The sequence below is a fragment of the Parus major genome, chromosome 2 (assembly GCF_001522545.3).
Source record: "Parus major isolate Abel chromosome 2, Parus_major1.1, whole genome shotgun sequence".
NCBI classification, from domain to species: domain Eukaryota; kingdom Metazoa; phylum Chordata; class Aves; order Passeriformes; family Paridae; genus Parus; species Parus major.
Window position 1 is genome coordinate 130,268,793 of NC_031769.1, and position 22,682 is coordinate 130,291,474.

Below are 22,682 nucleotides of genomic sequence, written 5' to 3' on the forward strand. Positions count from 1 at the left end.
AGACAGCCAAACAGCAATTTTAATTCAGCAATAATACTGAAAACAAAACAGGCAAATCTAAAGAACCTGTGCTCTAAAATCTCATTTATACCAGCTGCATGGTTGCCATTTCTTGTGTAGGGAAGTTCCTCACTTCTAAAATACTCATTATCAGTGCACAACAAACTCAGTAAAACGGGGTAGCATCATTACTGCTGCACTAATGTAATAATAAGCCAAATCATATTTACTTCATGTATTTATTTGTGGCATTCACCCATACAGAGAATACAATTACAAATTATGCAGATAATACATACTGAAAGACAACATCATTAATCAAGATGCATGGTATTATTAACAGAAATGTACTTATTTAGACAAGTAAATGTAATTTAGGTATATGATGAGTTTATCTGTTTGTGAACAATGGTACCGTAAGTGAAATACTCAGAGGAGGATTATGTTCTCATTTTTTGTTTTTTTAAGATGCTTTTGTTTCTGCAGCATTGTGCTGCTAAAAAAGTATTGTGTCATTAAAGTCTAACTTAGGAATTGATATCAAGATTTATTCAGATGCAATCTAGAATGGGGCCCAGCTCCAGCAAAACCCATGTCACGCATCAAAACAAAGGCAACAAACCACTTAATTCAAACCAATAAACAAGAAAGAAAATTATACATGGTACCAGAACAGAACCATGTAGGTTACATTTAAATGTACAATAAATGTTTTATGTTATTTAGTAACAACTGAAGAGGGCTAATTAAAAAAATAAAAATTGATTCCTTAGGCTCACATAATTCATTTTGTTTGGGATTTTCAAGGCAATGGCAAAAGAGAATTAGATGTCTAATCAGCATGGGGAGAGAGAATACACTTTCTTTGAAAACCTCCAATTTACTATGCAATACCTTTTTAGTCTTCATAAAGGAATATCTAATGGATTTGTATCCCTAGGTTATTTACAACAAAGGGCTTCACAGCAAAGTGCAGAATGGATCAAGATTTAATTTCATACAATGTTCCTAAATATTAGTATTTTAAATACCTTTATTCTGCAGACTCAGAAAATAATTCATAAGCCTGGAGGTTCTGTCTGAAAGCAAGTGAAATGGAAGACAATTCTAGAAAGGAATTCTATTCAATCAAGTTCTCTCTACAAACATGAAAATACAATTACATGGTTCAGTCTGATCCTTATGGGAGGAAGAAGAAGTTATCCTTCATGATATACTTCACAATGACCTCACAGAATTATTATATACATGGCAGAACACCTAAATCACTTTTTAATTACCCTTACAATGAAAGGTTTGCTTAGCAACATTTCAACAAAAATGCAAAATTTTCAGCCCAGGGCTTCTTCCAAAGCACAACAACAGTTTTATTCTACAAAATTCACTTCAGGCAGGTATTAACAACATTAAATTCATCTGGAGAAGACACACTGCATTAATCTAATAAATAAAGGAGTGATCTATACATCAGAGACATAGTAAAACTCAAACTATTTCTCATTCTTTTTATAAACTAGCAGATAGGAAACTATGGGGAGGCATTAAAATAAGTATGGAGTCGCAGCTTATCACCATCTATATATCAGGATGTGTTATTACATTATTGAGATTTCTTGAGGAGGACTTTTAAGAGTATTTTTCTTACAACTGAAGCACTTACAAAAAAATCCAATAGATTTACCTCTCTTCATAGGAAAAATAAACCAAATTTGGTTCTGTACTAGTATATATTTTTCATATGCAGGAATTTAATATTCATAATGAAAGGCCTTTTCTAATTACAATATTTTATCAGAGAGGACTATCTTCACATCTTGCTTGCAAGTCAAGGCAAGTCAGAGGTAGCTTAGGAATGCTTTAGAATTTAGTGTTTTACTTGAAATTAATTAATCCCTCTTTCAAAGGGGTTAAGAGCAAGTACAAAAGGCAAACAGTATATACAGCTGCCACTGTCTGCACCATGAGAATAATTCCAAGCTGAAAATAAGATTAGATTAGAACAGGAAAAAGGACACTGTATTCTTTGCATTTGCTTCAGTGCACCAGCTCAGGCTGGTTTTCTACAAAAGGAAGCACCCCACTAACATAATATGCTATTCCAAGGGACAGAAGAGCAATGACAATGATGAGGAGCAGCACCCTCCAGAAGCCCAGGTCTTCCACAAATTCTTGCCATGTTGTGCGGAAACTGGAAAGAACTCCTTCACCTTGCTGTAGGTTTGGATTAAGAAGGGAATGGCTTTCCATTGCACTACAAAGGATTAAAGTTAAAAATACATCAGAGCAAAAGAATGCAACTCTAAGTATGACAGTAATCCTACTAAGGGCATCTGAAACATTCTAGATTAAAAATTAAACCCCCTTACTGATTTATAGCATTGCTTCTGCTAAATCAAGACAAATCAGATCAGGAAAACACTACTAATTCTAAACTTATTTCAGCTGAAAGGATATTTTATTAACCCATGCAAAGAGAATGATATTTGTGTATGTACAACTGCACTGAATTTTCAGGCCTGCTACCCAGAAGCATTCAAAGGTCAGTCCCCATAACTCCTACTCAATATGGCTTAGTAAAATATAATGAAGTGTAAGTTAATACCTCAAGGGGCACACATTATTTGTTAATAAAACAAATCATGGCTAAAAATAAACTCTGATAAATAAAATGGAAACTTTAACTGATATTAATTGAGATGCTGAATTCTGCAGCGACCTTTACTACTTTCCTGGATGTCTTTGTTACATGTCTCTTCTCTAGCATAAAAAAAATAACAGAAAATAATAACTTTGGATAACAAGAAGTTCAGAAACTTTCTGAACAAGTTGGCTTTGCTGTGTTTTCTGCCAAATGGTGTTCAGTGACTGCTTTGATGTTTTAGCATTTCACTACCAATCCATCAGGCCCCCTTAAATTGTCAGACTACAAATTAGGGAGTGGAATTCTCACTTCTAATGAAAAACAAATATAAAATCTGAGAGAAGGAGTCTTCTTGACAATTCATTGCCTTTAGAAAAGATAAAAGTTATCTCAAAATCCTGCATGGCTTCTTGTATAATTCTTCCAATTTTGCTAGTTTCACAATTGTAATAGGAAGCTATCTGTTGCTTATGAAAAACCTCATGAAGAACAGGAAAGCTTTTGCATAGCTTGACTTCACTTAAAATTTTGTCCGTCTGCACAACCTTACAACTTCCCACTTGAGTGAAATTGCATACATGGGTGTTTACAGGATCAGGCCCTGACAACCACAGAAAGGAAATGGGGGAATCAACCACATACTCAATGATGTCAATAGCAGAATGTAAGCAAAAAAAAAAACAAATTTTTTTTCTCCCTTTTAACAGCTTTCTGTTACCATATTCCTAGATATTTCTTACATGACTAATTATAAAAAGTTTTAAAAATCAAGGAAAAGTAATTCCCAAAAACTAATTGCAGAAACTAATTGTAGAAATGCTGCTGTTCTTCATGACAGAAATTAATTGAAAAATTATGGTTATCAGAAAAAAGTCTCATTCATGAAACTCTCTTCCAAGATCACCATGGGAAAACTTCACACTATTTATATGGTATTTTTTTCTCAGGAAGTACAACCACTGAAGAACAATTAGCCTAAACTCCCACAGTTTGCTCAAGTATTGCAGCATCATGTGCACAAAATTTCAGGAATTGCCTATTAAACAGCCAGTATTTTTTTTAAAAAAAAATATTTACTATGCTGTTAAGCTATTTTAGCTTACCCATAGCTGCAGGATTTAGTCATCTTCCTTACTTATTATGATTTCCCAAGGAAAACAAAGGGTTTAGTAAAAGACAGCTCTTTGCACAGAACAGAACTTCTTACTCAGTAAGTATTAACTAGTTAATACACAACCACAGAGAGGTTAAATAAAGGTGCAATGCAATTTAAGTGGAAAGGTCACATGCTTGCTCATTAAAAAGGGTACATAGAAAACATTTTTACTATTTTTTATTATGACCCAATTAAAATCAATGCTATTCAAGATTTTTTTCTTATTACAAACTACAGCTGCATAAAAACTGGTAATGCACCAACATGTCCTTGGAAGTTTGTGCCACACAGCCCAGACCCATGTTCTGTGTCCAACAGCAGGCGAGAGTTCACATTTGGACATGCTTGTGGCACAGCCACAGGTCCTGCTGGGCTGTGCAGAGGGACAGATGTCTGTGTAAGAGAGGGACAGAAAGAGCTCTGCCTCCTGGCAGCAGGGCAGCTCCTCACCTGCAGTAGAGCAAAGCAGGCAAAAACAAATTCGACTTGGGAACAAAGCTCTGGCATTTGCTTGCCAAGCAGCAGCAACTGCATGTAACAAGGAGCAGAAAACCGAAGTCAGAGACTGTTTTTAGAATGTGTTATTTCTCCACAGGTTCATATGTAATGTAAGAGTTCAGAGGGCAGAGGACAGAAGACATTAATCTGAGTGTCTCTAAAATGTGAAAATAATACAAAGAGTGAGATGTGAAACTGTGGAGGTCTGAAAAGACAACTGGTAAAAAGATATTATTTATTTACAAAGTAAACAGCATACAAGCTCATTTGCTTTGGCTCCTGTAGGCCTCTGCTATTTGTTACTTTAAAAATAATGTATTTCAGACATTTTAAACACGTTCCCAAGCAAGCTGGGTAGTGCACTGTTTATGTCTCTCTGTCTGTCCCCAAGGAGAGTTGCTGATTTCCTGGCCAAAGCAAACAATATAACATTTATGAAGGTCAAATAACAGAAAGGAACTATGTTTGTTAAAGGGACACCATCAGATCAAAAATAAAAATTTAAATGGGGCTGAGCTGTTTGTCCATATGTTTAAACAAAATCAGCCTAAGTGCATTTCTGTGTGACAAGAAACGTTCACTAAGAGTTAGTGAAGTCAGAAAGGTAATATGTACTTCAGTGCATTACTACTTCTTGCAATGTATAATCACTTAATTTTGAAAATAAAATTAATTTTCTGTTTCAGGGCTTAAAACAGTCTCTCTGACAGGTGAGGCCACCCAATGCATAAGAAAGAACTTCATGTCTGCTCACTGGGAGTACTGGGTATTATTTCCGCAGTAGTTTTGTTGGTTTCACCTTTTCTGTTTACTCAGCTTAGATCCAACTCCACCTATACAGCTTCTGTTTACAGTACAGCCTGTCTACATTTTCACATAAACCAAGCAAAAGTTATATGACAAAACTCCCTGCTGTTTGTGATACAATGTTCCAGTAGTCATAGTCAGCATCAGACAATATAAAAGAAGCCACAATTTTTTTGAATGGGGGTAAACAGCATAATAAGACATGTTAGAGAGCAGAAGCCACCATTGCTTTATACAATAGGACTGATGGCTTTCTTTATGTACTGAAAACACCTTGTTTCGTGCTTTGTAGGACTTCACTGCATTTTTCAGGATAGCATTAACTCCTGGAACTGATCAATGCACCAAGATTGTTCTCCTTATATGTTTGTTTTCCAGTGAGAAACTTTTATTTTATGGCATACAGCTTTCAGTAATTACAGTTGCATTTTGTGCTACAGAATCACAATTTATTACTACTGATTTCCTCTCTCTTGTAAACCCAGGCTTTTGTCTATGCCATCCCAGTTTTCCTCAAGGTTGCTTGTATCTCATTTTTTGGTATCACTAACATGCTTCTACTTCTCATGCTTTTGCTTTTTTATTTAAGAAAATTTTAAGCAAGCACAGTTGCAGAATCAGACTTTTAGGAATTCATTAGTAACTTCCCTCTAACCCAACACCTTCTCTGAAATGGTCAGCAATTTTCTCAAAATCTTCAGTTTTGCATTAACTATCTCTTTAGCCACCATAAAATTCTTATTCTCCATCTTTTCCAGGACTATTAACAATAGAAATTTTAGATATGACACCATATAAAATCCTTTATTCAAGTTTAGATGGATAAAAAGCCTCCTACCCTTTTTTTTGCATAGAAAATCACCAAAGGGATGTCAGGTTAGCCTGTGATACTGGCATTTTGCATTTCACACTATTTCCCACTTGGCTTTGTGGTAGGTGGTAGAATATTTATGTTTGGGACTCTGTAATGGAGAATTAGTATTTTTTTTTTTTTAATTTCTACCATAAAACTAAAATCTCAATAGAAGTTCTTTTTTTCCTTACATTGGATCTGTTTAAAGAGACTTTTCCAAAATGTAACACTCAATTTTGATTTTGTCTGATAATGTCAGGCTAAATTTTATATTATCTGTTTGGAAGAATAAACAATCAAGTTAATTCCAAAAATCTGAAAGCCATAAGCATTATTTCTCTTGGTAATTACTTTTGTTTGGTAAATACCTTTCACTTTCAGCCGTTTGCATTGTCTCCAGCTTTGAGTGAGCTCCTCTGTTAAATCCTTTCACCTCTTGCTCCTCTAAAGATTCCAGCAGTCTAATCACATCTTTATTCACACCCCTTCGTTTGGCAAGAACAAGGGGTGTTGCACCTTGGTGGTTGCTAAAACAAGCCCATAAAAAGACATAAGAAAATTTTAACACAGAAATTTTGTAACAAGTCCACTCACCATAACATATTACAATTTAGTAAGTCCTCAGAACTATTTTCTCTTTTATCAGAGAGTAATAAATTCAAATCTATTCAAGTTACAGCACAGTTGGCTATAGAAGAAAATCAGTATATTTAGGTTTGAAATTGCACAACTCTTTCCCCCCATAATAAAATCAAAATTCCTGGGAATCTAATCTAATTGGAATCTCTGGGTGTTAAAAGCAAAAAAAACCCCAAAGAACAATAGATTTATGGCAATGTTCAAGTTTAAGCTTAATTTCAAGAACAAGTTGTGCAATCTGGCTCCTAATAGTTCCTTTTCCATGAGGGTATTAGGATATGAGGCAGAAATGAAATAAAATACAGATGGTCCCTCTGCTGCTATTAAAATAATACTGAATAGGTCAAGAGCTGCCTTTACACCAGGAATTTCCACCAGAGCTGTTTGAAATGAGGGAAAAAAATCCCAACCCACAACCCATAAATAATCTGGTCTACCAATAACTAGTTTTGGTGAATTTAAAAAATTAATGAGGGACAGGTGAAAAAGGGACAGATTTAAAAACTCAAAGGTTTTCACATTACTCCTAGTTTTTGCACACGTTGTGAATATGCAGAAAGTTTCCCAAAGTAATTCAGCACAGGAATGAAACAGCTAGTTATTTTGCAGCTTGAGAGCTTCCATCTGAGCACTGGCATCTGACAGCTGCTGGAAGCCAGAAGGAAAGAACATACAATATTCTGAGTCACAGGCTTTGAGGGAGGGCAAAAACATTGAAAAGAAGCATTGTTACCAGAGGCGCATGGGAATGAACTGACACACACATAAACTGTATTTTCTTTGTCTTATATAGTACGACAATAGAAGATGGGGTGGAGAAATTCTTTTAAAGTAGTCGATGTGATTTTTTCTTTGGTGCCAACCACCCACACCTGGTTGTCTGGCCAAACCAGGGCAGCAATGTCATCAGTGAGGCAGAATTAGATACAGCAGCTCACACCAGCAGCAACTATTTTAATTTGCTTTGCTTGTTACACAGACTAGCAAGAAGTGGCCTCTTACTATTTACCTGCTTTTTTTATTTTGTTTTTTTTAATTTAGTGGTATCTTTGTAAAGTAGAATTTTACCAAATACAATGCTGTTGCATTTCAGCAACAGCAGATTTATATGCAAGGCTCTGGAGACAGAAGACTAATGTATAAATCTGTACTGTAAAAAGTGACTTACCAAATATCAATTTTAAGTCCATTAGAAACTAGGAACTGGATGGTATCGACATGCCCACACAGGTGAAGGGCTGTGTTACCCTGGTAATCAGTGGCTAGTAGGTCAGCACCAAATTTATGCAAGAGCTGACAGATGTCTACATTTCCTCTGGCTGCAGCCAAGTGAAGGCCAGTTCGGCCTCGGCTGTCACGAATATTTGGGTCGAAACCACTCTCTAAGAGTCGTTTGGAATAGTTAAAATCTCCATCAATACAAGCCTGCAGCAGTGGCACATTTGTCTGGGAGGAGTCGTTCACAAAAACGTAGGACATTGCTCTGAGTATCTCAGGAGGAGGTGACCAACCTGCAAGTAAAAGGGTAAAGAAATGATGGTGAAATCTGGCAAATAAACACAGTGCTAATATTCATTAGACTGCTCAGGTTCCCAAACAAGAATGCAAACTAGCTTATACACATTGTGTTATGCTGCACCCCTTCTGGTAGAAGAGAAAGAGCTCACATCTCTGGAAAGAGCAGCAAAGCTTTGTTAGGAGAGAAAACTGATAAGATCTCTGCCACAGATGCCAGACAGGTGATTAGTTTTCAACCTAGAAGGAATCACATGTAGTAGTATTAATATTAAAGGGCAAACCACCAGAGATTGGGACAGAAAGGAAGAACCTTTCATAAATGGGGAAACTCTAAACAATTCAGTTCATTGGTACAGTCACACTAACTGCAACTTTTACCAGCTATAAGCAAAGCTGCTCAAATTGATTTTCACCCTCTGAATCTGAACTCAATGCACAAACTACAGTACAGCTAAAAATGCTTAATAAAAATACTAATTTATTCATTCTGCAAGAAATGTATTTTTCAATAGTCTTTGCAGAACATTATTTTTACAGTGCCAGATATACACAAACTACTGAACAAACAAGAACAGCAATAGAGAGCACTGAAAACTGGAAGTGAGTGCAAGGAATACAGTGGTAAAATCAAGCACAGAGCTACTGTGGGTTTGACTTCAACACAGAGAAACAAATGTAATTTCTCTGGCTTAATATTAAATAAAGGATTAAGTCCTTTTCTGTATCAGGACATAAAAGAGGAAGATAAATGTTTCAGCACGCATTACTTGGTACAGAATATTTGATGAACTATGATTTCAGTTTTGGAGAAGAATATTTCAAGAGTGAGTCAAATCATGAGGGTATGATGACACCATGTGCTCACAGGACACAGAAAAGCTGAAAACATTAAGGAAAAGGGTAATGATTTAGCAAAAGAATGGTAGAATGTTCATGAGGCAATTTTAAGAAGCAATGAAAACATCTAGAAGACTGGACAACAGTCCTCTTTTTGTACTGCCTCAGAGAGGAAAAGAACTCATAAGCAAGTAAAATTTCTCTAAAAGAAATCTCAACAGAGACACAACAAAGTTCAAATGACAGGAGGGAAAAGTGATTTTACTAGGTAAGCTTTGAATAGAAAGTGAACTGAAACATCACTTGAAACAGTATTTTTCATTTGCCCAGGATTTCTATTCTGGGCTTATGGTGTAGCAGTGTTCTGATTAAATATCTGAACCTCCTATTAAAACTGCTATACACAGATTTAAATTTTCTCATCTATATAAGGTATCCTTCCACACCAGTGCACTCATTCAGCCAGGAGAATGGAAACATGGCCAGTAGCCAAAGAATTCAATTTAAAACCTCTCCTTTTTTGAGAGTTCAAAATGTCTATATTTTATGTCTCTTCCCCCATGTTTTAGATCAAATTCAAGATCAAAGTACCTACAGAAGTAATTTCAAAATGTTTACACACTGGTCCGAATAACAGCTCTAGCAATGGGGGCTGTTGAGATTAATAAATCATATTTAAACTTCACTAGGCTGTGTTTCCTATCTGGACAAATTCTGCTAGATATATCAACACTGTCTAGTTTTCCAGTGCAGTAATGCACAACTTTTTTTTCTTTATTGGATGCTGAAGAGAAAGAGATAGAAATAAATTTTATGTCTTGGTATCTGTATAAGGAATGATTTTAAGCAGAGTACATTCCTCTAGGCTGCAAGTACGTTTTTAAGCACGTGACAGTACATCACTGGCTCAATAACTCATTTCCACAACAGTCTCCAATAGCAAGTGGCCAGTTTGCTGATACACTGTAAAACTTAGTGCAAGACTGGTGTCATGTAGGGCATTGACAACTTCCTTATAACCCTATACAAAAATAAAGAAAAATGCAATTACTCAAATTTTCAATGAATATGTTACAATCCCCTGGATGTTATAAAACTATGATTCCCTGATAGAAACTTCAATTTGAATTGCTCATACCAATTTCAATTTTCTTGCCCATTTTCCACCCAAATCATGAACCTCATACCACCATTCCACCCAAATCTCCTATCATGAATGACATGAGAATTCTTTTCCCACTCTGGTCATCCAGTCTTCACTGAGAAAAATAATGGACCCGGTTTTGCTGTGATGTGACCTTTATATTCTGCACTAAATCTTCCCTAAAGCAAGATCATAAATAATTTTAAAGCCTCCAATTATCAGCCATAGTAACAGCATATCAATACCACAAACACCTACTTGCACTTGACAAAAAGATTGTGGTTTGATTGTAAAATAATGCTTCATGTTTAAACCTGCTTAATAAAACAAGGCCGAATATAAGTCAACATCAGAATATTATACTGGAAGAAACTTGGACTATTTGAGAAATAGGATGGCATGTTCTGTTAAATGTAAACTAATGTTTGTATTTTCATACCAGATGTGTATGTCTGGTAAAGCCTTACAGAATTCCCCAACTGTGACAAAACATCAGCTAATAATACCAAGAAAAAAAAAGTAATCTCCTTATCTTATCAGAAAAGCAAGCACAAAGACTAGTAGTTAACAGAAAGTGTAACTGGAAGTCATTCTGATTCAGAATTTATCATCACTAGAATTGTCTAGAACTGATCACTGATGTGTAGAAGACTGAAGTAAAACCTTAGTATTTCAAATAAGAAAGACAAAGATGAAGCAAATCCTTATTCCCAATACTTGAAGATTGTGGACTAAGCAAATGCATTCACAAAAAAAAAAAAATAAATAAAATCTGGACCATCTGGTTTGATTTATCTTTGTGATTAAAAAGATTTTTTTCTACTAACACAATTCTATTTCACATATGGCTAGCTAACCTATGCCAAATACAAGCTGCATACAAAGCTGAACTATGCACCATCTTTAAAATGTCAGTCCCCAAATGACATGTTCTTGTCTCAAAATTAACCCAACCTAGCAAAATTTACTATGTAAGAAAACTCATTAAAAAAATCACAAGTCAACTTAATTAGGATAGAGGGTGGTTACATTTCAAAAAGCTTATTATTGCAATGACTATCTAATACAACAGATTTAGGAGCAAAATTTAGAAACAAAACAGCATTAGCCATTCAATTTAAATTGCTTCTGAAAGGTGAATCAGGTGACAACTCTGAACCTGTCCATAAGCTCATATACCAGTAAGGATTGATTTCATAGGCACCAATTAGGACAAATGAACTTGCATTAGTAACAAGACACAAAATACTGCAAAATGACCATACTGAACATCCCAAAAAATTACTACTACTGGTTAAATAAATCTAATTTTTAAAGACAGAAGTAAATGACTGCTTGTAAAATGAATCACATCTACTGAAAGTGTATCTGCTTAATAATATTTTTGTTAAGAAAAAAGTTTGCTTTTAATAACTTGGTACTTTGACAGAAAATTAAGTTTTGTGGAAAAAAAGTAAATTCTAAAACATCCTCCCAAGCTAGAAGGATTCCCATTAGAAAGGCATAATAGATTTTCCCTAGTTTTATACATTTATTTAGTCTTAATACAGTGTACTTCTTAATTAATAACTTTAGAAATTATGCTGTCTCTTCAATGACACATGTGGGCTAGTACAGGATAAAAAAATTTAACCAAGCTGCTTTGTTTTCAAAAGGAATGCTTACATGAAGTAATTCTGTAAAAATAATTTATTTAATAGTGCTCAGTTGTATCTCACTATACTGTGCACAATATATACTGGTACTCAATGTCACACACTGATCTGTTGCAGGACACGTTCTCACCTGCAGAATCCAAGAGTGATCTTGAAAAATTCAAACCACAGAGCTAAATGCAAGTTCTGTCACTTCTTAAACTAGTCCTAAAATTTGTGCTATCTGTGCACAGTTTTATTTTACAGTAAATATATGTTGTTGCCTCTGCTTTTTCGTTAAGTTCAACAGCTACCAAACAGCCCCAGGAACAGGAGAGAACACCTTCACATGAGACAGAATCACTCATGGGACCCATCCCTCCACTACAAAAGTATTAATGAACCTGCCAAATTGGGATTAATCATGCAGTCACTGCTCCATAGGACATACCAGTTCTGCAAAACTACAGTGTTTCCCACTACAATCAGGAAAAATGAACTAATTGCCCCTATTTTAAAACAACACATTGGTACCACAGAACAGTATCAGATTGCTCCATCCTTGAGAATTCTCAATAATAATACACACCCTGACATCTAGAACCTAGGCATCAGTAAGATTACCACTAGGGAAATTGCCATCACTAAGAAACGGAAACAAAAACAAATCCAGGAAAGAGTAACCTCCCATGCCAGCAAACACACTGTACGTGTTACTTGCAAAATTTGCATTTGTCAACTCCCTTGTGGTAAAGAGGCTTTTTCTGTAATACACTTTGAGAGCACTTCAGTGGCAGTGGCTTGCAGAGCTCTTCCTCTTCATTATTTAAGTGAATGGAAAACATTACAGTAGTTAGCTTAAAATGCCGAGGGACAAATTCCTTGCTAAGTTTTCATGCACACGTGTATTTATGTGTAAGCTACTGAGAAGTCATTTAACTGAATAAATATTATATTTAGTAAAAAATTATGTGATCAACTCATTTCCATTTAAGAAAGAAGCCCAGTATGTATATCAAAATCCCCTTACATTCTGTATTTTCTATTAGAAACCTTTATATTTTCAGTACAACTGGAACAGTTTTATGGCTCCACTAATATGAAACTGCTACTAAAAGCAGCACCTTGGATTAAGTACAGCATAGATGCCTATTTTACACACCACTGTATTTTGCAGATTTTTCCTTTCTAACTTTAGCTATTTTTTCAACAGTTCCTGGATCTGAGGTATCACAGCGGGTTTATAACACCTATATCCCCTCTCCTGTCCCTAGTCAGCCGCATGGGTAGGTATCAACAAAGTAACATTATTTATGCCATTTGTTTCCAATCATTTCCATTCCCTTATAAAGACATGAGACACAGAGGTAATGATCTCTTGATGGCAGGACCATCCTGGAAGTAGAAACTCTGGTGCACTGAATATACGAAGAACTTTACAAGTAGAGGCTACAAAGTACTTTATGAAAAAGTTTTAACAACTATTGCTGTTCTTATGGATCAGCAGATAATGGCATTGGGAAACAGAGATCTTTGCTCATTATTGCCCAGTATGTCAACACTACAAGATAAAAAATATACAAGACCTCAAATGCCAGTCCAGGGTTGCAGAATGCTTCCTCAGATAAAATAGTACAACCTTTGTGTACCTAGGTACACAAAACAAGGAAAAAAATAAGAAAGAGATCATTCCTTTAAAACGCCTTTATTGACAAGCAAATTCACAAGCACTTTAACCCTTGCTAAACTTAACTGGTAATTCAGTTGCATTACATGTTTCAGCACGTTTAACTTATATCAATTATACAGGCAAGTATTTTTGAACATTGCTCAACTTTCATCTTCGGCACAAGAACTATTTAGGAAAAAAGGCGATTTACAGATTACTTCAAATAATCTGTAACTTTAATTTCCTACAATTGGCTCCATTAAACCAGTATATAGCTGCAGTACCTCTCGGATCATTGTGGCCAGTTTGAATACATCTGTTTTTATATAAAGTTATTGAATCATATCAGTCATAATTATCAATCTCCTCACAAAGCTTTACCTGAATTCTTTTTTTTTTGTTTCTGCTGGGAACATGTAGGGTGTATGGTGGTCAGAAAAATATTAAAGGTTACTACATATTGTTTTACTCTTGGTTTAACTGTCTGGTTTTTAAGAGAGTAGAGAGAATTTGTCCCACTCTTAATTAAGTGTTTGTGTTCAAATTTGTTGCAAACTCGGAGCAGTCTTCTGGAAAACTCACTGACAGAGGAACTAGGGGTATCTCTGTTGGCAGCAGGCTGCAGAGGCAGGAACAGCACTGGAGTCTGGATGGACACTGCCACCACGTGGACTGATGAATTCCTGTCTTACTGGAGGGATACACACAATCATAGAATGGTTTGAGTTGGGAGAGACCTTAAAAGGTGATCTAGTCCAAACCCCCTGCCATGAAGGGACACCTTAGCCACCACTAGACCTGGCTGCTCAAAGCCCCATCCAGCTTGGCCTTGAACACTTCCAGGGATGGGGCATCCACAGCTTCTCTGGGAAATTTGTTCCAGTTTTTCTTCACCCTCACAGGAAAGAATTTCATCCTTATATCCAATCTAAACCTTCCCTCAGTCAGTTTAAAGCCATTCCCACATGTCCTATCATTTCATGTCCTTGTAAAAAGCCCCTCTGCAGCTTTCTCGTAGATTCCTTTAGGCACTGGTGTGGTGTGTACACCTGGACTCACACAGACCACATTATCTACACTTGTGGGTGCTCTGTTTTCCTGGGAAGGAAATTATGAAAGACCTGAAAATAAGATTTTATAAAACTTTATTAAAAGGATTCTGAAATCCAAACTGCTACTTCTTTGCAGTATAAACAGCATTCTCATTTAGGCTTTGATCCTCTATTAGTGAAACAAGGACGTAGGTATGTTGCTTGAGTTTTGAAACCAAAGGTATTAATTTTAAAAAGTATGTATTTATGCCTGTTTCTTAAAAAACACCCCACACACAAAAAGCCCAATCCTTACCTAGATAAACAGTAAGTCTGAGGTGACACATTTACTAAAATGGGGAAAAACTTTCTGTGTCCAGCAGGAATCATCAGAAATCAGAATTTAATAAAAGCAATAAAGCAAACTAAGAACCTGTCACCAAGTGACTTGTTATATAGTTCACATTTTCTAACTTTTCCTCTTATAATATATATAATAGCTTGTATGTCCTTAGTCATACATCACCTTGATGACATGGCCTTAGTGTGGTACATCAAATCTGGTTTAGTGGCTAGTGACCAGAAGCAAGTCACTTTTAAAAGCAGATGTCTCCTAAATTTGTGCATCATGTATATATAACTGTATGCTTGACTTTACTTTTGAAAAAATATCATGCTCTGCTTGTTCACTGAAGTTCATTATTTTATACCAACAGTGTATTTATATCAATATACTGATGATAAGACAACCAACATTGTCAAACACATAACTCTTACTACAATTGCTGGATACACATATTTCTGCTCAGAAATTCCACGTACACATAGAAAAACACTAAATAAGTTTATCAAGGACAAATAGTAAATTGATATATTTACTCTTTCAAATATTCTAAATATTTATGAACACAGCATGATTTAAAAAACTTAACTGTATCATGGTGGATCATGTTATGTGATACAGAAAGATGAAATAGTAACACTATTAAGGTTGTATATCTAACTAGTATATACATAGTGGTACTACTTTTGCATAAATAGTTGCTTCAACATGCTTAGACTCAAAAAATTTCCCCATGTAGGCTAATATGTAGTCCTAGTGTCTGCCCAGCTTCAGGCTTAAGGTACTGAAGGGAGTAAACCAGAAGCCTAAGCATTCCCAGGACAACGGGCAAGGCTGAGGAGAATCAGGGAGGCCAATCTCAAGCTCCTGATCTGCACAGGGGCTGGAATTGACCAAAAATGCAATGAAAGATGATCAAAAAGAACCTGAGGGTGAAGTAGCTCAATTGATGTTTACCAAATGCATCAATTTATCCTGCTGAGCCTGAAAACAAAAGACATCACATATACAGGGGAAACTTCTACCTTTAGATAAGTTAGTAAATAACAGCAACTCATCTGTAAAGGACTCAATACACGGAACCTGGTGTCTAGTCAATGAACGGCAATACCCATGTTTCTCTGAAGAGCTCTATTTGAGGAAGGATGAAGAGAAACTGTGAAAAAAAGTCAACAATTATTACTTTTGTGAATAAAGAGCCAATGGAGAAATAACCACAGCTGATCACAACAAAGGTCCATTTAGGCCTGGTATAATTCTTCAAACGGTGGCAAAAAGCAAAGGCCAGAAAGAATATGGAATAGGGCAAGCATATATAATATTGCTTTTTCTATTCTAAATAGATGGGGGTTTTATGTATTTGGCTCCACCTCTACCTCTGAATCTGCTCTTTCTCCTCTTCAACACAAATAATTCTGATACCCACAAGATACTCTGGTAAGTTCTCCAACTCAGTTCCTATGAAGAAGAACATCTTTTGCTCTTACTGAACCAGGGGTTCAGCTTCCCTTGTGGGAGCTCTCCCAGATCTCCTGTGGGAAGAACAGACTGTGCACCACTGTCTATTCTTTTCCTGCTACTCATGACTCTCTCTACAGGCCTTCATCATAGCCTCCTCAGACATTCCTTTCCAGGATGAATTTTGAAGTCCCGCTTTCTTGGTCATTCCTCATGTGGAAGGGGGTCTGTGTCTATGACCATTCTTGTTTTGCTTCTCCAAGTCTCACTCATTTTTACTCTGTTTTGTGAGCTGGGAGACAGAGCAGGGGTGACTCAATCAGGATGTTCAGGTGAACTATGGACTAACAAATGTCATGACAAAATTGTTTGCTTTGTTCTTTACTTGTTTCTCAGTAATATTCACTGTTTGTTTTACCTTTTTCACTGCTGCTTAACACTGCTGTTAAATTTTCATGGAACCAGTCATCAAAACTACAAGATACTGCTCATTATCGAGAGTCCAGTATTTCATATGGGAAGTTAGGATTCTCTTTATGCTGAATCCCTCTATTACACTGAACTCATGTGCCAGTACATTGCATTATCCAGTTACTCAGTTTTGCAGGGTTCTTCTGCATCTTTTCATAGCTGACCCTATCTTTACAACCTACATCCTGGCAAACACTATCACCTCGTTGCTCACTGCCTTTTCTAGGCTGTACATGCAAATTCTAACAGTTCAGAAGCCAGAATTGAGCTATGTAGAACTAAAATTATTCCAGTCTTACTGATCATAGTAGTACTGATCAAGTTGACTAAAATTGGTATCCTGGATCAGACTGATCTGGCTCACCCAGTGCTCTGCTTTCAACAATGGCCATCAGAGATCCTCCTTCAGGAGAGCACATGAGCATGGCTGCTTCCTGCAGTCCATTCTCCACACACACCCTGCAGCCACTACAGTACATTGTGGACCTTCCTGAGCAGCTCTTTTAGCAGCCTCTCAACAGACTTTTCATTCACTTTCTAACCCCTTCCTGAACCTGCTCACACTGCTACCACAGTGCCCCTGTCATCCTTCCCTGTGTCCATCTGAAACCACCTCCCAAGAGCCCCAGCATGCAACTCCCTATTCAGTGCCTCAGCACTGGATGAGTAACTCTCACTTTATTCACTGCCTTCACTGCATAACTCTTGGTCATGCCCCAGCAATAACCTCTGTAAACAATCCTGACTTTTCAGTCTTTCCTCTTAAGGAAGCCGATCCCCTTGTCCGGCTCTTTGGCTGCCATGGCACACTGAGCTTAGGTTTCCAGGGAACATTCAATGGTAACTCCAAGCACTTTCTCTTGATAGGTGGCTGCCAGTTGAGAGTTCACCACCACTTGAGCATGGTTTAGATTATTCTACCCAAGACATAATCTTACTTTGTGTACACTGAAGCTCATGTGCCACCGTTCTGCCTCCTTCCTTTTTCTGGCAATTTTTTTTTGCCTTCTTTACAATTTTTCAACCCAACCACATCTGCATGTAAGAAATGCCTTTGATGCTATATGCATCCATTCTCCTCAAAAGCCTCTGGTATGGCACTTTGTTTTAATGCTTCCTGAAAACCCACATCACCTGTATCCACAACCCTACTCAGTAACCCTGAGTAAAAGCTGATGAGCCTTGGATGTAGCAAAACTCTGAAGATGTACCTAATCTCAGAGAGAAACAGCCCCTAAGGTACTTACATAACATGGACAGGCATATTCTTCTGTGGATAAAAAACTCTGAAGTGAAGGAGACAGACAAGCACTTTACATCATCCATAGGAAGCCCATACACCCCAAGTCTTTCCTGAAATATACTGCTGCCCTTTTTCTGTCACCATCCCCTACTGCTAGTCAGACACTCTAAGAGGTCTTGAACTGAAGAGTATAATCAATGAGCATTACAGCATTTATACCTTTGACTTTATATTATAAAATTCAGATGAGGTAGCTGCATTACTTGGATGTCAGAAATTTGCTGACTGACAAAACTGATGTTTAAGCAGCGCTGTTCCTCTCAAGAATTGAAATTTTATTGATAAAGTAAAAGAAAAAAATGCCACTTGGAAAAGTGATGTTGATATATGAATGAAAGCCAGAATCTAGGTCCTCTAAGTACAGACAAGGTTGCAGTAGGGGACTGCACAAGATAAAACCTTTTATCCCACATATTTAGTAAGTATCATCTTTAAATAGCAAAGCAAACCACAACAAAACTGACCATTTCAAGTATCTGTGCTCTTAACTTACAAAGACAATAAACACTCACAATGGAAATTTGGTGGAACAAGCCCAAGCACTCAAGAGAGGCCTGTCACCTACTCTAACAGCATTCTATGGATGGTCTCTCCAGAAAGCTCAATGCTTCAGGGATCACATATTTCACATAACATGTATAAACCAAAGCCTTCTAAAATATCTTATATGCCTATTAACTGATGTATCTGGAAGTGGAAGATCCACAGCTTGAGATCATTGAGATCATTGAGATCATGGGAAGATATTAACTGACAGAGTGACCAAAAGAAAAGAGTAGCAGCCCTCAAAATTCCAGCACACCCAAATCCCTAGAAGAGCCTCAAGTAGCAGTTCACTCCTTGGACAACCAAGTATCTCAGGTCCCGAGCTGCAGATGAGGACTTCAAAGCCATAAGTGTTCTAACACTAAGTTCAAAAGAATGTGAGGTAACACAATTAACTTAAAGCACTGCTTCAAACCCCTCACTCTTCCTCATGAGACAATTTTAACCAAAGGACACCAAAATCTAGAGAGGAAATGTGTCACTGATTACAGATCAGAACTGAATTTTAGAGTCCCCTCTTGCAACTCACACTGCAATGGTAAGAATACTGCAGATGCACATACTACACTTCAACCTTCAACTCATCTTGGCTTACTCGTTACACCTTTTCTTCAACACAAAACAGACAGCAATTAGCCAGTCATTTCCTGATTGTCACCAACTCTACTATTCAGACTGCAAACACTGTATAATTTTTTTTCTTCTAAAAAACAATTCAACAAGTTCTTGCTAATAACCTATTTCACAAACAAAAAAGAAAAACTGATCTATAGATTACAGGTACCACTAAGCTTAGGCCTCTGCTGCAGCAAAAAAAATATTATTTTTACAAACCAGTCACATTCCATTTAACAAGTGTTCAGTTTTTGCTCTTGACCTTTTGGAAGGCTGGTCCTGAATATCAGTGGTCTCTCATAGTTAGAAATTTTCATATTTTATTAAAGTTAAAATCTATGTTAAATATTCATCTATTAACATCATGCTTCAGGTCAATTTATTTTCCTCACAGTGTTTGCCTTGAAGGTTAAACAGAAAGCAAAATTACAATTATTATGCAAAATATAAAATAGCCAAATATCTCTTCCAACAAACTCATAATTTCCCTACTTGACCTCGGCATATCTTCCTGTTTCTGTTCCAGTTTTTTTTGCTGAGAATGATTAACATTATACAAAGAATTCTAGAGTTTTGTTCATGGATAATAGTAACTCCCTTAACTGGATTGCTGTAGTCAGCATTTACTCTTTCTGCAATTAAGTATCTTGTAACTACCTAACTTTCTTTGGTTTTGTGTTGCTTTCAACTGGTAATAATTTCTTCTACAATTTTTTTGTTTGCAAGTTTACACCTCAAAACAGTCATTCTTTAAATTGTTATTGACCTTACTCCATACCCTAGTTCTCAGGATCACCCAATTCTTTCTACATAGTACTGTAACTCTCTTCCATACGGTCAGTGCCTCCCAACTCTTCATCACTACCAAATTACGGCAGTAAAGTTTTAATTGCTACATCAAAACCTCCATTAAATATTTAGTAAGATTGGTCTCAAGGCTGATCTTCAAAGAACAATTTTATACCCTCTGATACTGAGATTTGATGGATTTTCGATTCAGTATTATTCACCATAGTTTGTCTCCAGTTACTTCCCTAGCGTGTCTACAATTCAAGTATTATCCCTACCTTTTCACCACAATAGCAACGTGCAGCAGCTTTAGTGTGGTCTAGAAAATAAAAAAGGGAACTACTCCATTTCCCTTAAAAACAGTAATTGCTTCATCAAAGATAGTTATGACAGCAGGTTAAAATATGTATTTCGGTTTCACTTACCTTGTTTTCTCCTAGGAAGCACGTTCAAAGCCGCTCACTTACCAATGCCCTGTCAGCAGGGCAGCCGCGGCCGCGTCCCCGTTTCCCTCCCCTCCCGCGAAGGCCGGCACTGCTCCCGCTGTTCTCCCACCGAACGGCATCGCAGCGCTCCCCATCGCCGGTTCCCGGGCCGGGCCCTGCCCAGGGCCCGTCCCCGGCTCCCCCTCCCGGGCCTGGCACAGGCCTGTCGGCGGTGACAGCACCCTGCCGTACCGTGGCGTGCCCTCCCAGGCCTCCCGCCGCCGCCCCGGCCCCGCGGGGTCCCGGCCCCGTTCCCGCCGTACCTGCGCGGGGCTCTCGGGGGGCGCGCGGGGCCGGGCGGAGTGAGCGGCCGTGCGGCGGGGAGGGCGAGGGCGCCCCCTGCTGGGCGGAGGCCGCCGGGCGCCCCGTGGCCATCCGCCCCCTCACGGCGCTTTTGGCCGGGCGCAGGGACGGGACCGAGCCCGGGTAATCAGGAATAGCGCGGCCAGCAGGACCAGGGCAGTGATTGTCTCCCCATACTCGGTTCTGGTGACGACACTCCTCGAGTACTGGGCTCAGTTCTGGGCCCCTCAGTTCGGGAAGGACTTTCAGGAGCTGGAGCGAGTCCAGAGAAGGACAACGGAGCTGGGGAAGGGTCCGGAGCACAAGTGCCGTGAGGCGCAGCTGAGGGAGCGAAGGAGGCTCGGGTGTGCCCTCATCGCTCTCTACAGCTCCCTGAGAGGAGGCTGCAGCCGGGGGGTCGGGCTCTTCTCACAGGTAACAAGTGACAGCACAAGAAGATACCGCCTCAAGCTGTGCCAGGGTAGTTGCGATTGGACATTTGGAGGAATTTCTTCACAGAAAGGGTGATTAGACACTGCCCAGGGAGGTGGGAGAGTCTCCAGCCCTGGACATGTTTAAAGAGTTTAAGACTGGACCATGGTGTGGTTGATGACGGGTGGTATTCGGGCAGAGGTTGGACTCGATCTCAGACAACTTTTCCAACCTAACTGATTCTGTGATTCTGCGAATTTGACGCTGCTGTGTGTGCTATCCCTGTAAACCCACAAAAATCAGCAAGCTAAACATTCAGGCAAAAGTACAGTACCTGTGTCCCCACCTCGCCTCAGCACCAAGGTTCTGAGTATAAGTGAATGGGAGCGGGGCTGAGAGGGGAGAAGGTTGGGGGCTGCAGTTATTTGACTTCACCCAAAATATTAGTGTAGCTTTTTTTTGGGGTGGATGATACCTCAGCAGGTCAGTAAACGAACCACAACAGTCTGGTCTGCTTGGAAAGATTAGAGGAAATGCATGCCTTTCCCAGAAAATGCCTAGGTGGCAGTAGCCTGCTCAACCATCACACTAATTGCACTCACAGAAACATTAGAAACTGATGTGTAAATACTTTTTCCTTGCTAATAGAGCAGCATCTTTTCCTGTCAACCCTCCCCTTTCTGCTCGAACAGTGTCTGGGGAAAGGGAAAACAAAAAAGCAGAGTCTCAGCACCCATTCTCACTAGTAACTAGATTTGTAAAATCTCTAAAGAACAGTGCACAGGCAAGGAATTACAGTGAAGGTTTTTGATTTTGGTTTGGTTTTTTGTTTTGGTTTTTTTTTCTTTATAATTCAAGGCTTCAACAATGGGTTTATTATTTTCAGACAATTAATTTTGAAAGACAGTATCTAAAATAAATTATTGAGGTGATCTTCACTTATTTTCTCAAATACACAGTCATCTTTATTTGGCCTGACTAAAAATCTCTTCCTTGAGATACAACACAAAGGAACTACATGCAGTGGAACAAACAAACAGTTTGAAGGGCATATGCATTTCAATAATTATAGATAAATACAAACAAGCTAAAAAATCTCACTTAATACAGTTCAGGTTGATCTCTGGCATTTTTCAGAGAGAACAGATTTTTTTTTTCCTGCTGGAACAGAACACAAGAACAGTTGTTTCTGCACAAGGCTTATTACAACGTACTGTATGTGTGGATTGAACAGGAGTTCCAAATGTGCCAACATCGACGTTATTTGGAATAACACACACACACATATATATATCCACAAGGATATATATGCAGGTACTTTAACTGCCTAATAAGCCTTCTGAATTAGATTGACTTCTGTTAATCACACATTCTTTAACCATAAGTGCATAAATGCTACCTTTCAACTCTACTTTTCCTAAAGGCTACCAAGTACTGTCTGAAGCTTCTCGATACCATATCATCTGGCAGGTATAAGCAGGCAAATTATACTGTTCCATTTCCTGTATCTGCAGTTTTCTGTTTTATTAGG

At 38.0% G+C, this 22,682-nt stretch overlaps 1 protein-coding gene across 3 annotated transcripts; it reads right to left on the reverse strand.

The window, feature by feature from the left end:
* Nucleotides 1-220: 220 nt before the first annotated feature.
* Nucleotides 221-20,771, reverse strand: ANKRD46 (ankyrin repeat domain 46). 3 transcript variants are annotated; one of them, XM_015619067.2, is made up of 4 exons: nt 20,701-20,771; nt 7,763-8,105; nt 6,324-6,482; nt 221-2,251 (listed from the first exon to the last, which is right to left on the reverse strand). In XM_015619067.2, exons 2-4 carry the CDS (start codon nt 8,071-8,073, stop codon nt 2,035-2,037), a joined length of 687 nt encoding a protein of 228 aa, XP_015474553.1. In that variant the 5' UTR covers nt 8,074-8,105; nt 20,701-20,771; the 3' UTR covers nt 221-2,034. The 3 variants fall into 3 exon arrangements, with proteins under 3 accessions (XP_015474553.1, XP_015474555.1, XP_015474554.1); XM_015619069.1 differs by having other exon boundaries at nt 20,420-20,702; XM_015619068.3 differs by lacking the exon at nt 20,701-20,771 and adding an exon at nt 20,378-20,467.
* Between the last annotated feature and the right edge of the window lie 1,911 nt (nt 20,772-22,682).

Coding starts and splice junctions, on each gene's coding strand:
- ANKRD46 (XM_015619067.2), bottom strand. CDS start 8,073: ATGTCCTACGTTTTTGTGAACGACTCCTCCCAGACAAATGTGCCACTG. Junction 6,483..7,762: donor GGACTTAAAATTGATATTTG/GTAAGTCACTTT, acceptor GGCTTGTTTTAG/CAACCACCAAGGTGCAACAC. Junction 2,252..6,323: donor CAAACGGCTGAAAGTGAAAG/GTATTTACCAAA, acceptor AATCCTTTGTAG/TGCAATGGAAAGCCATTCCC.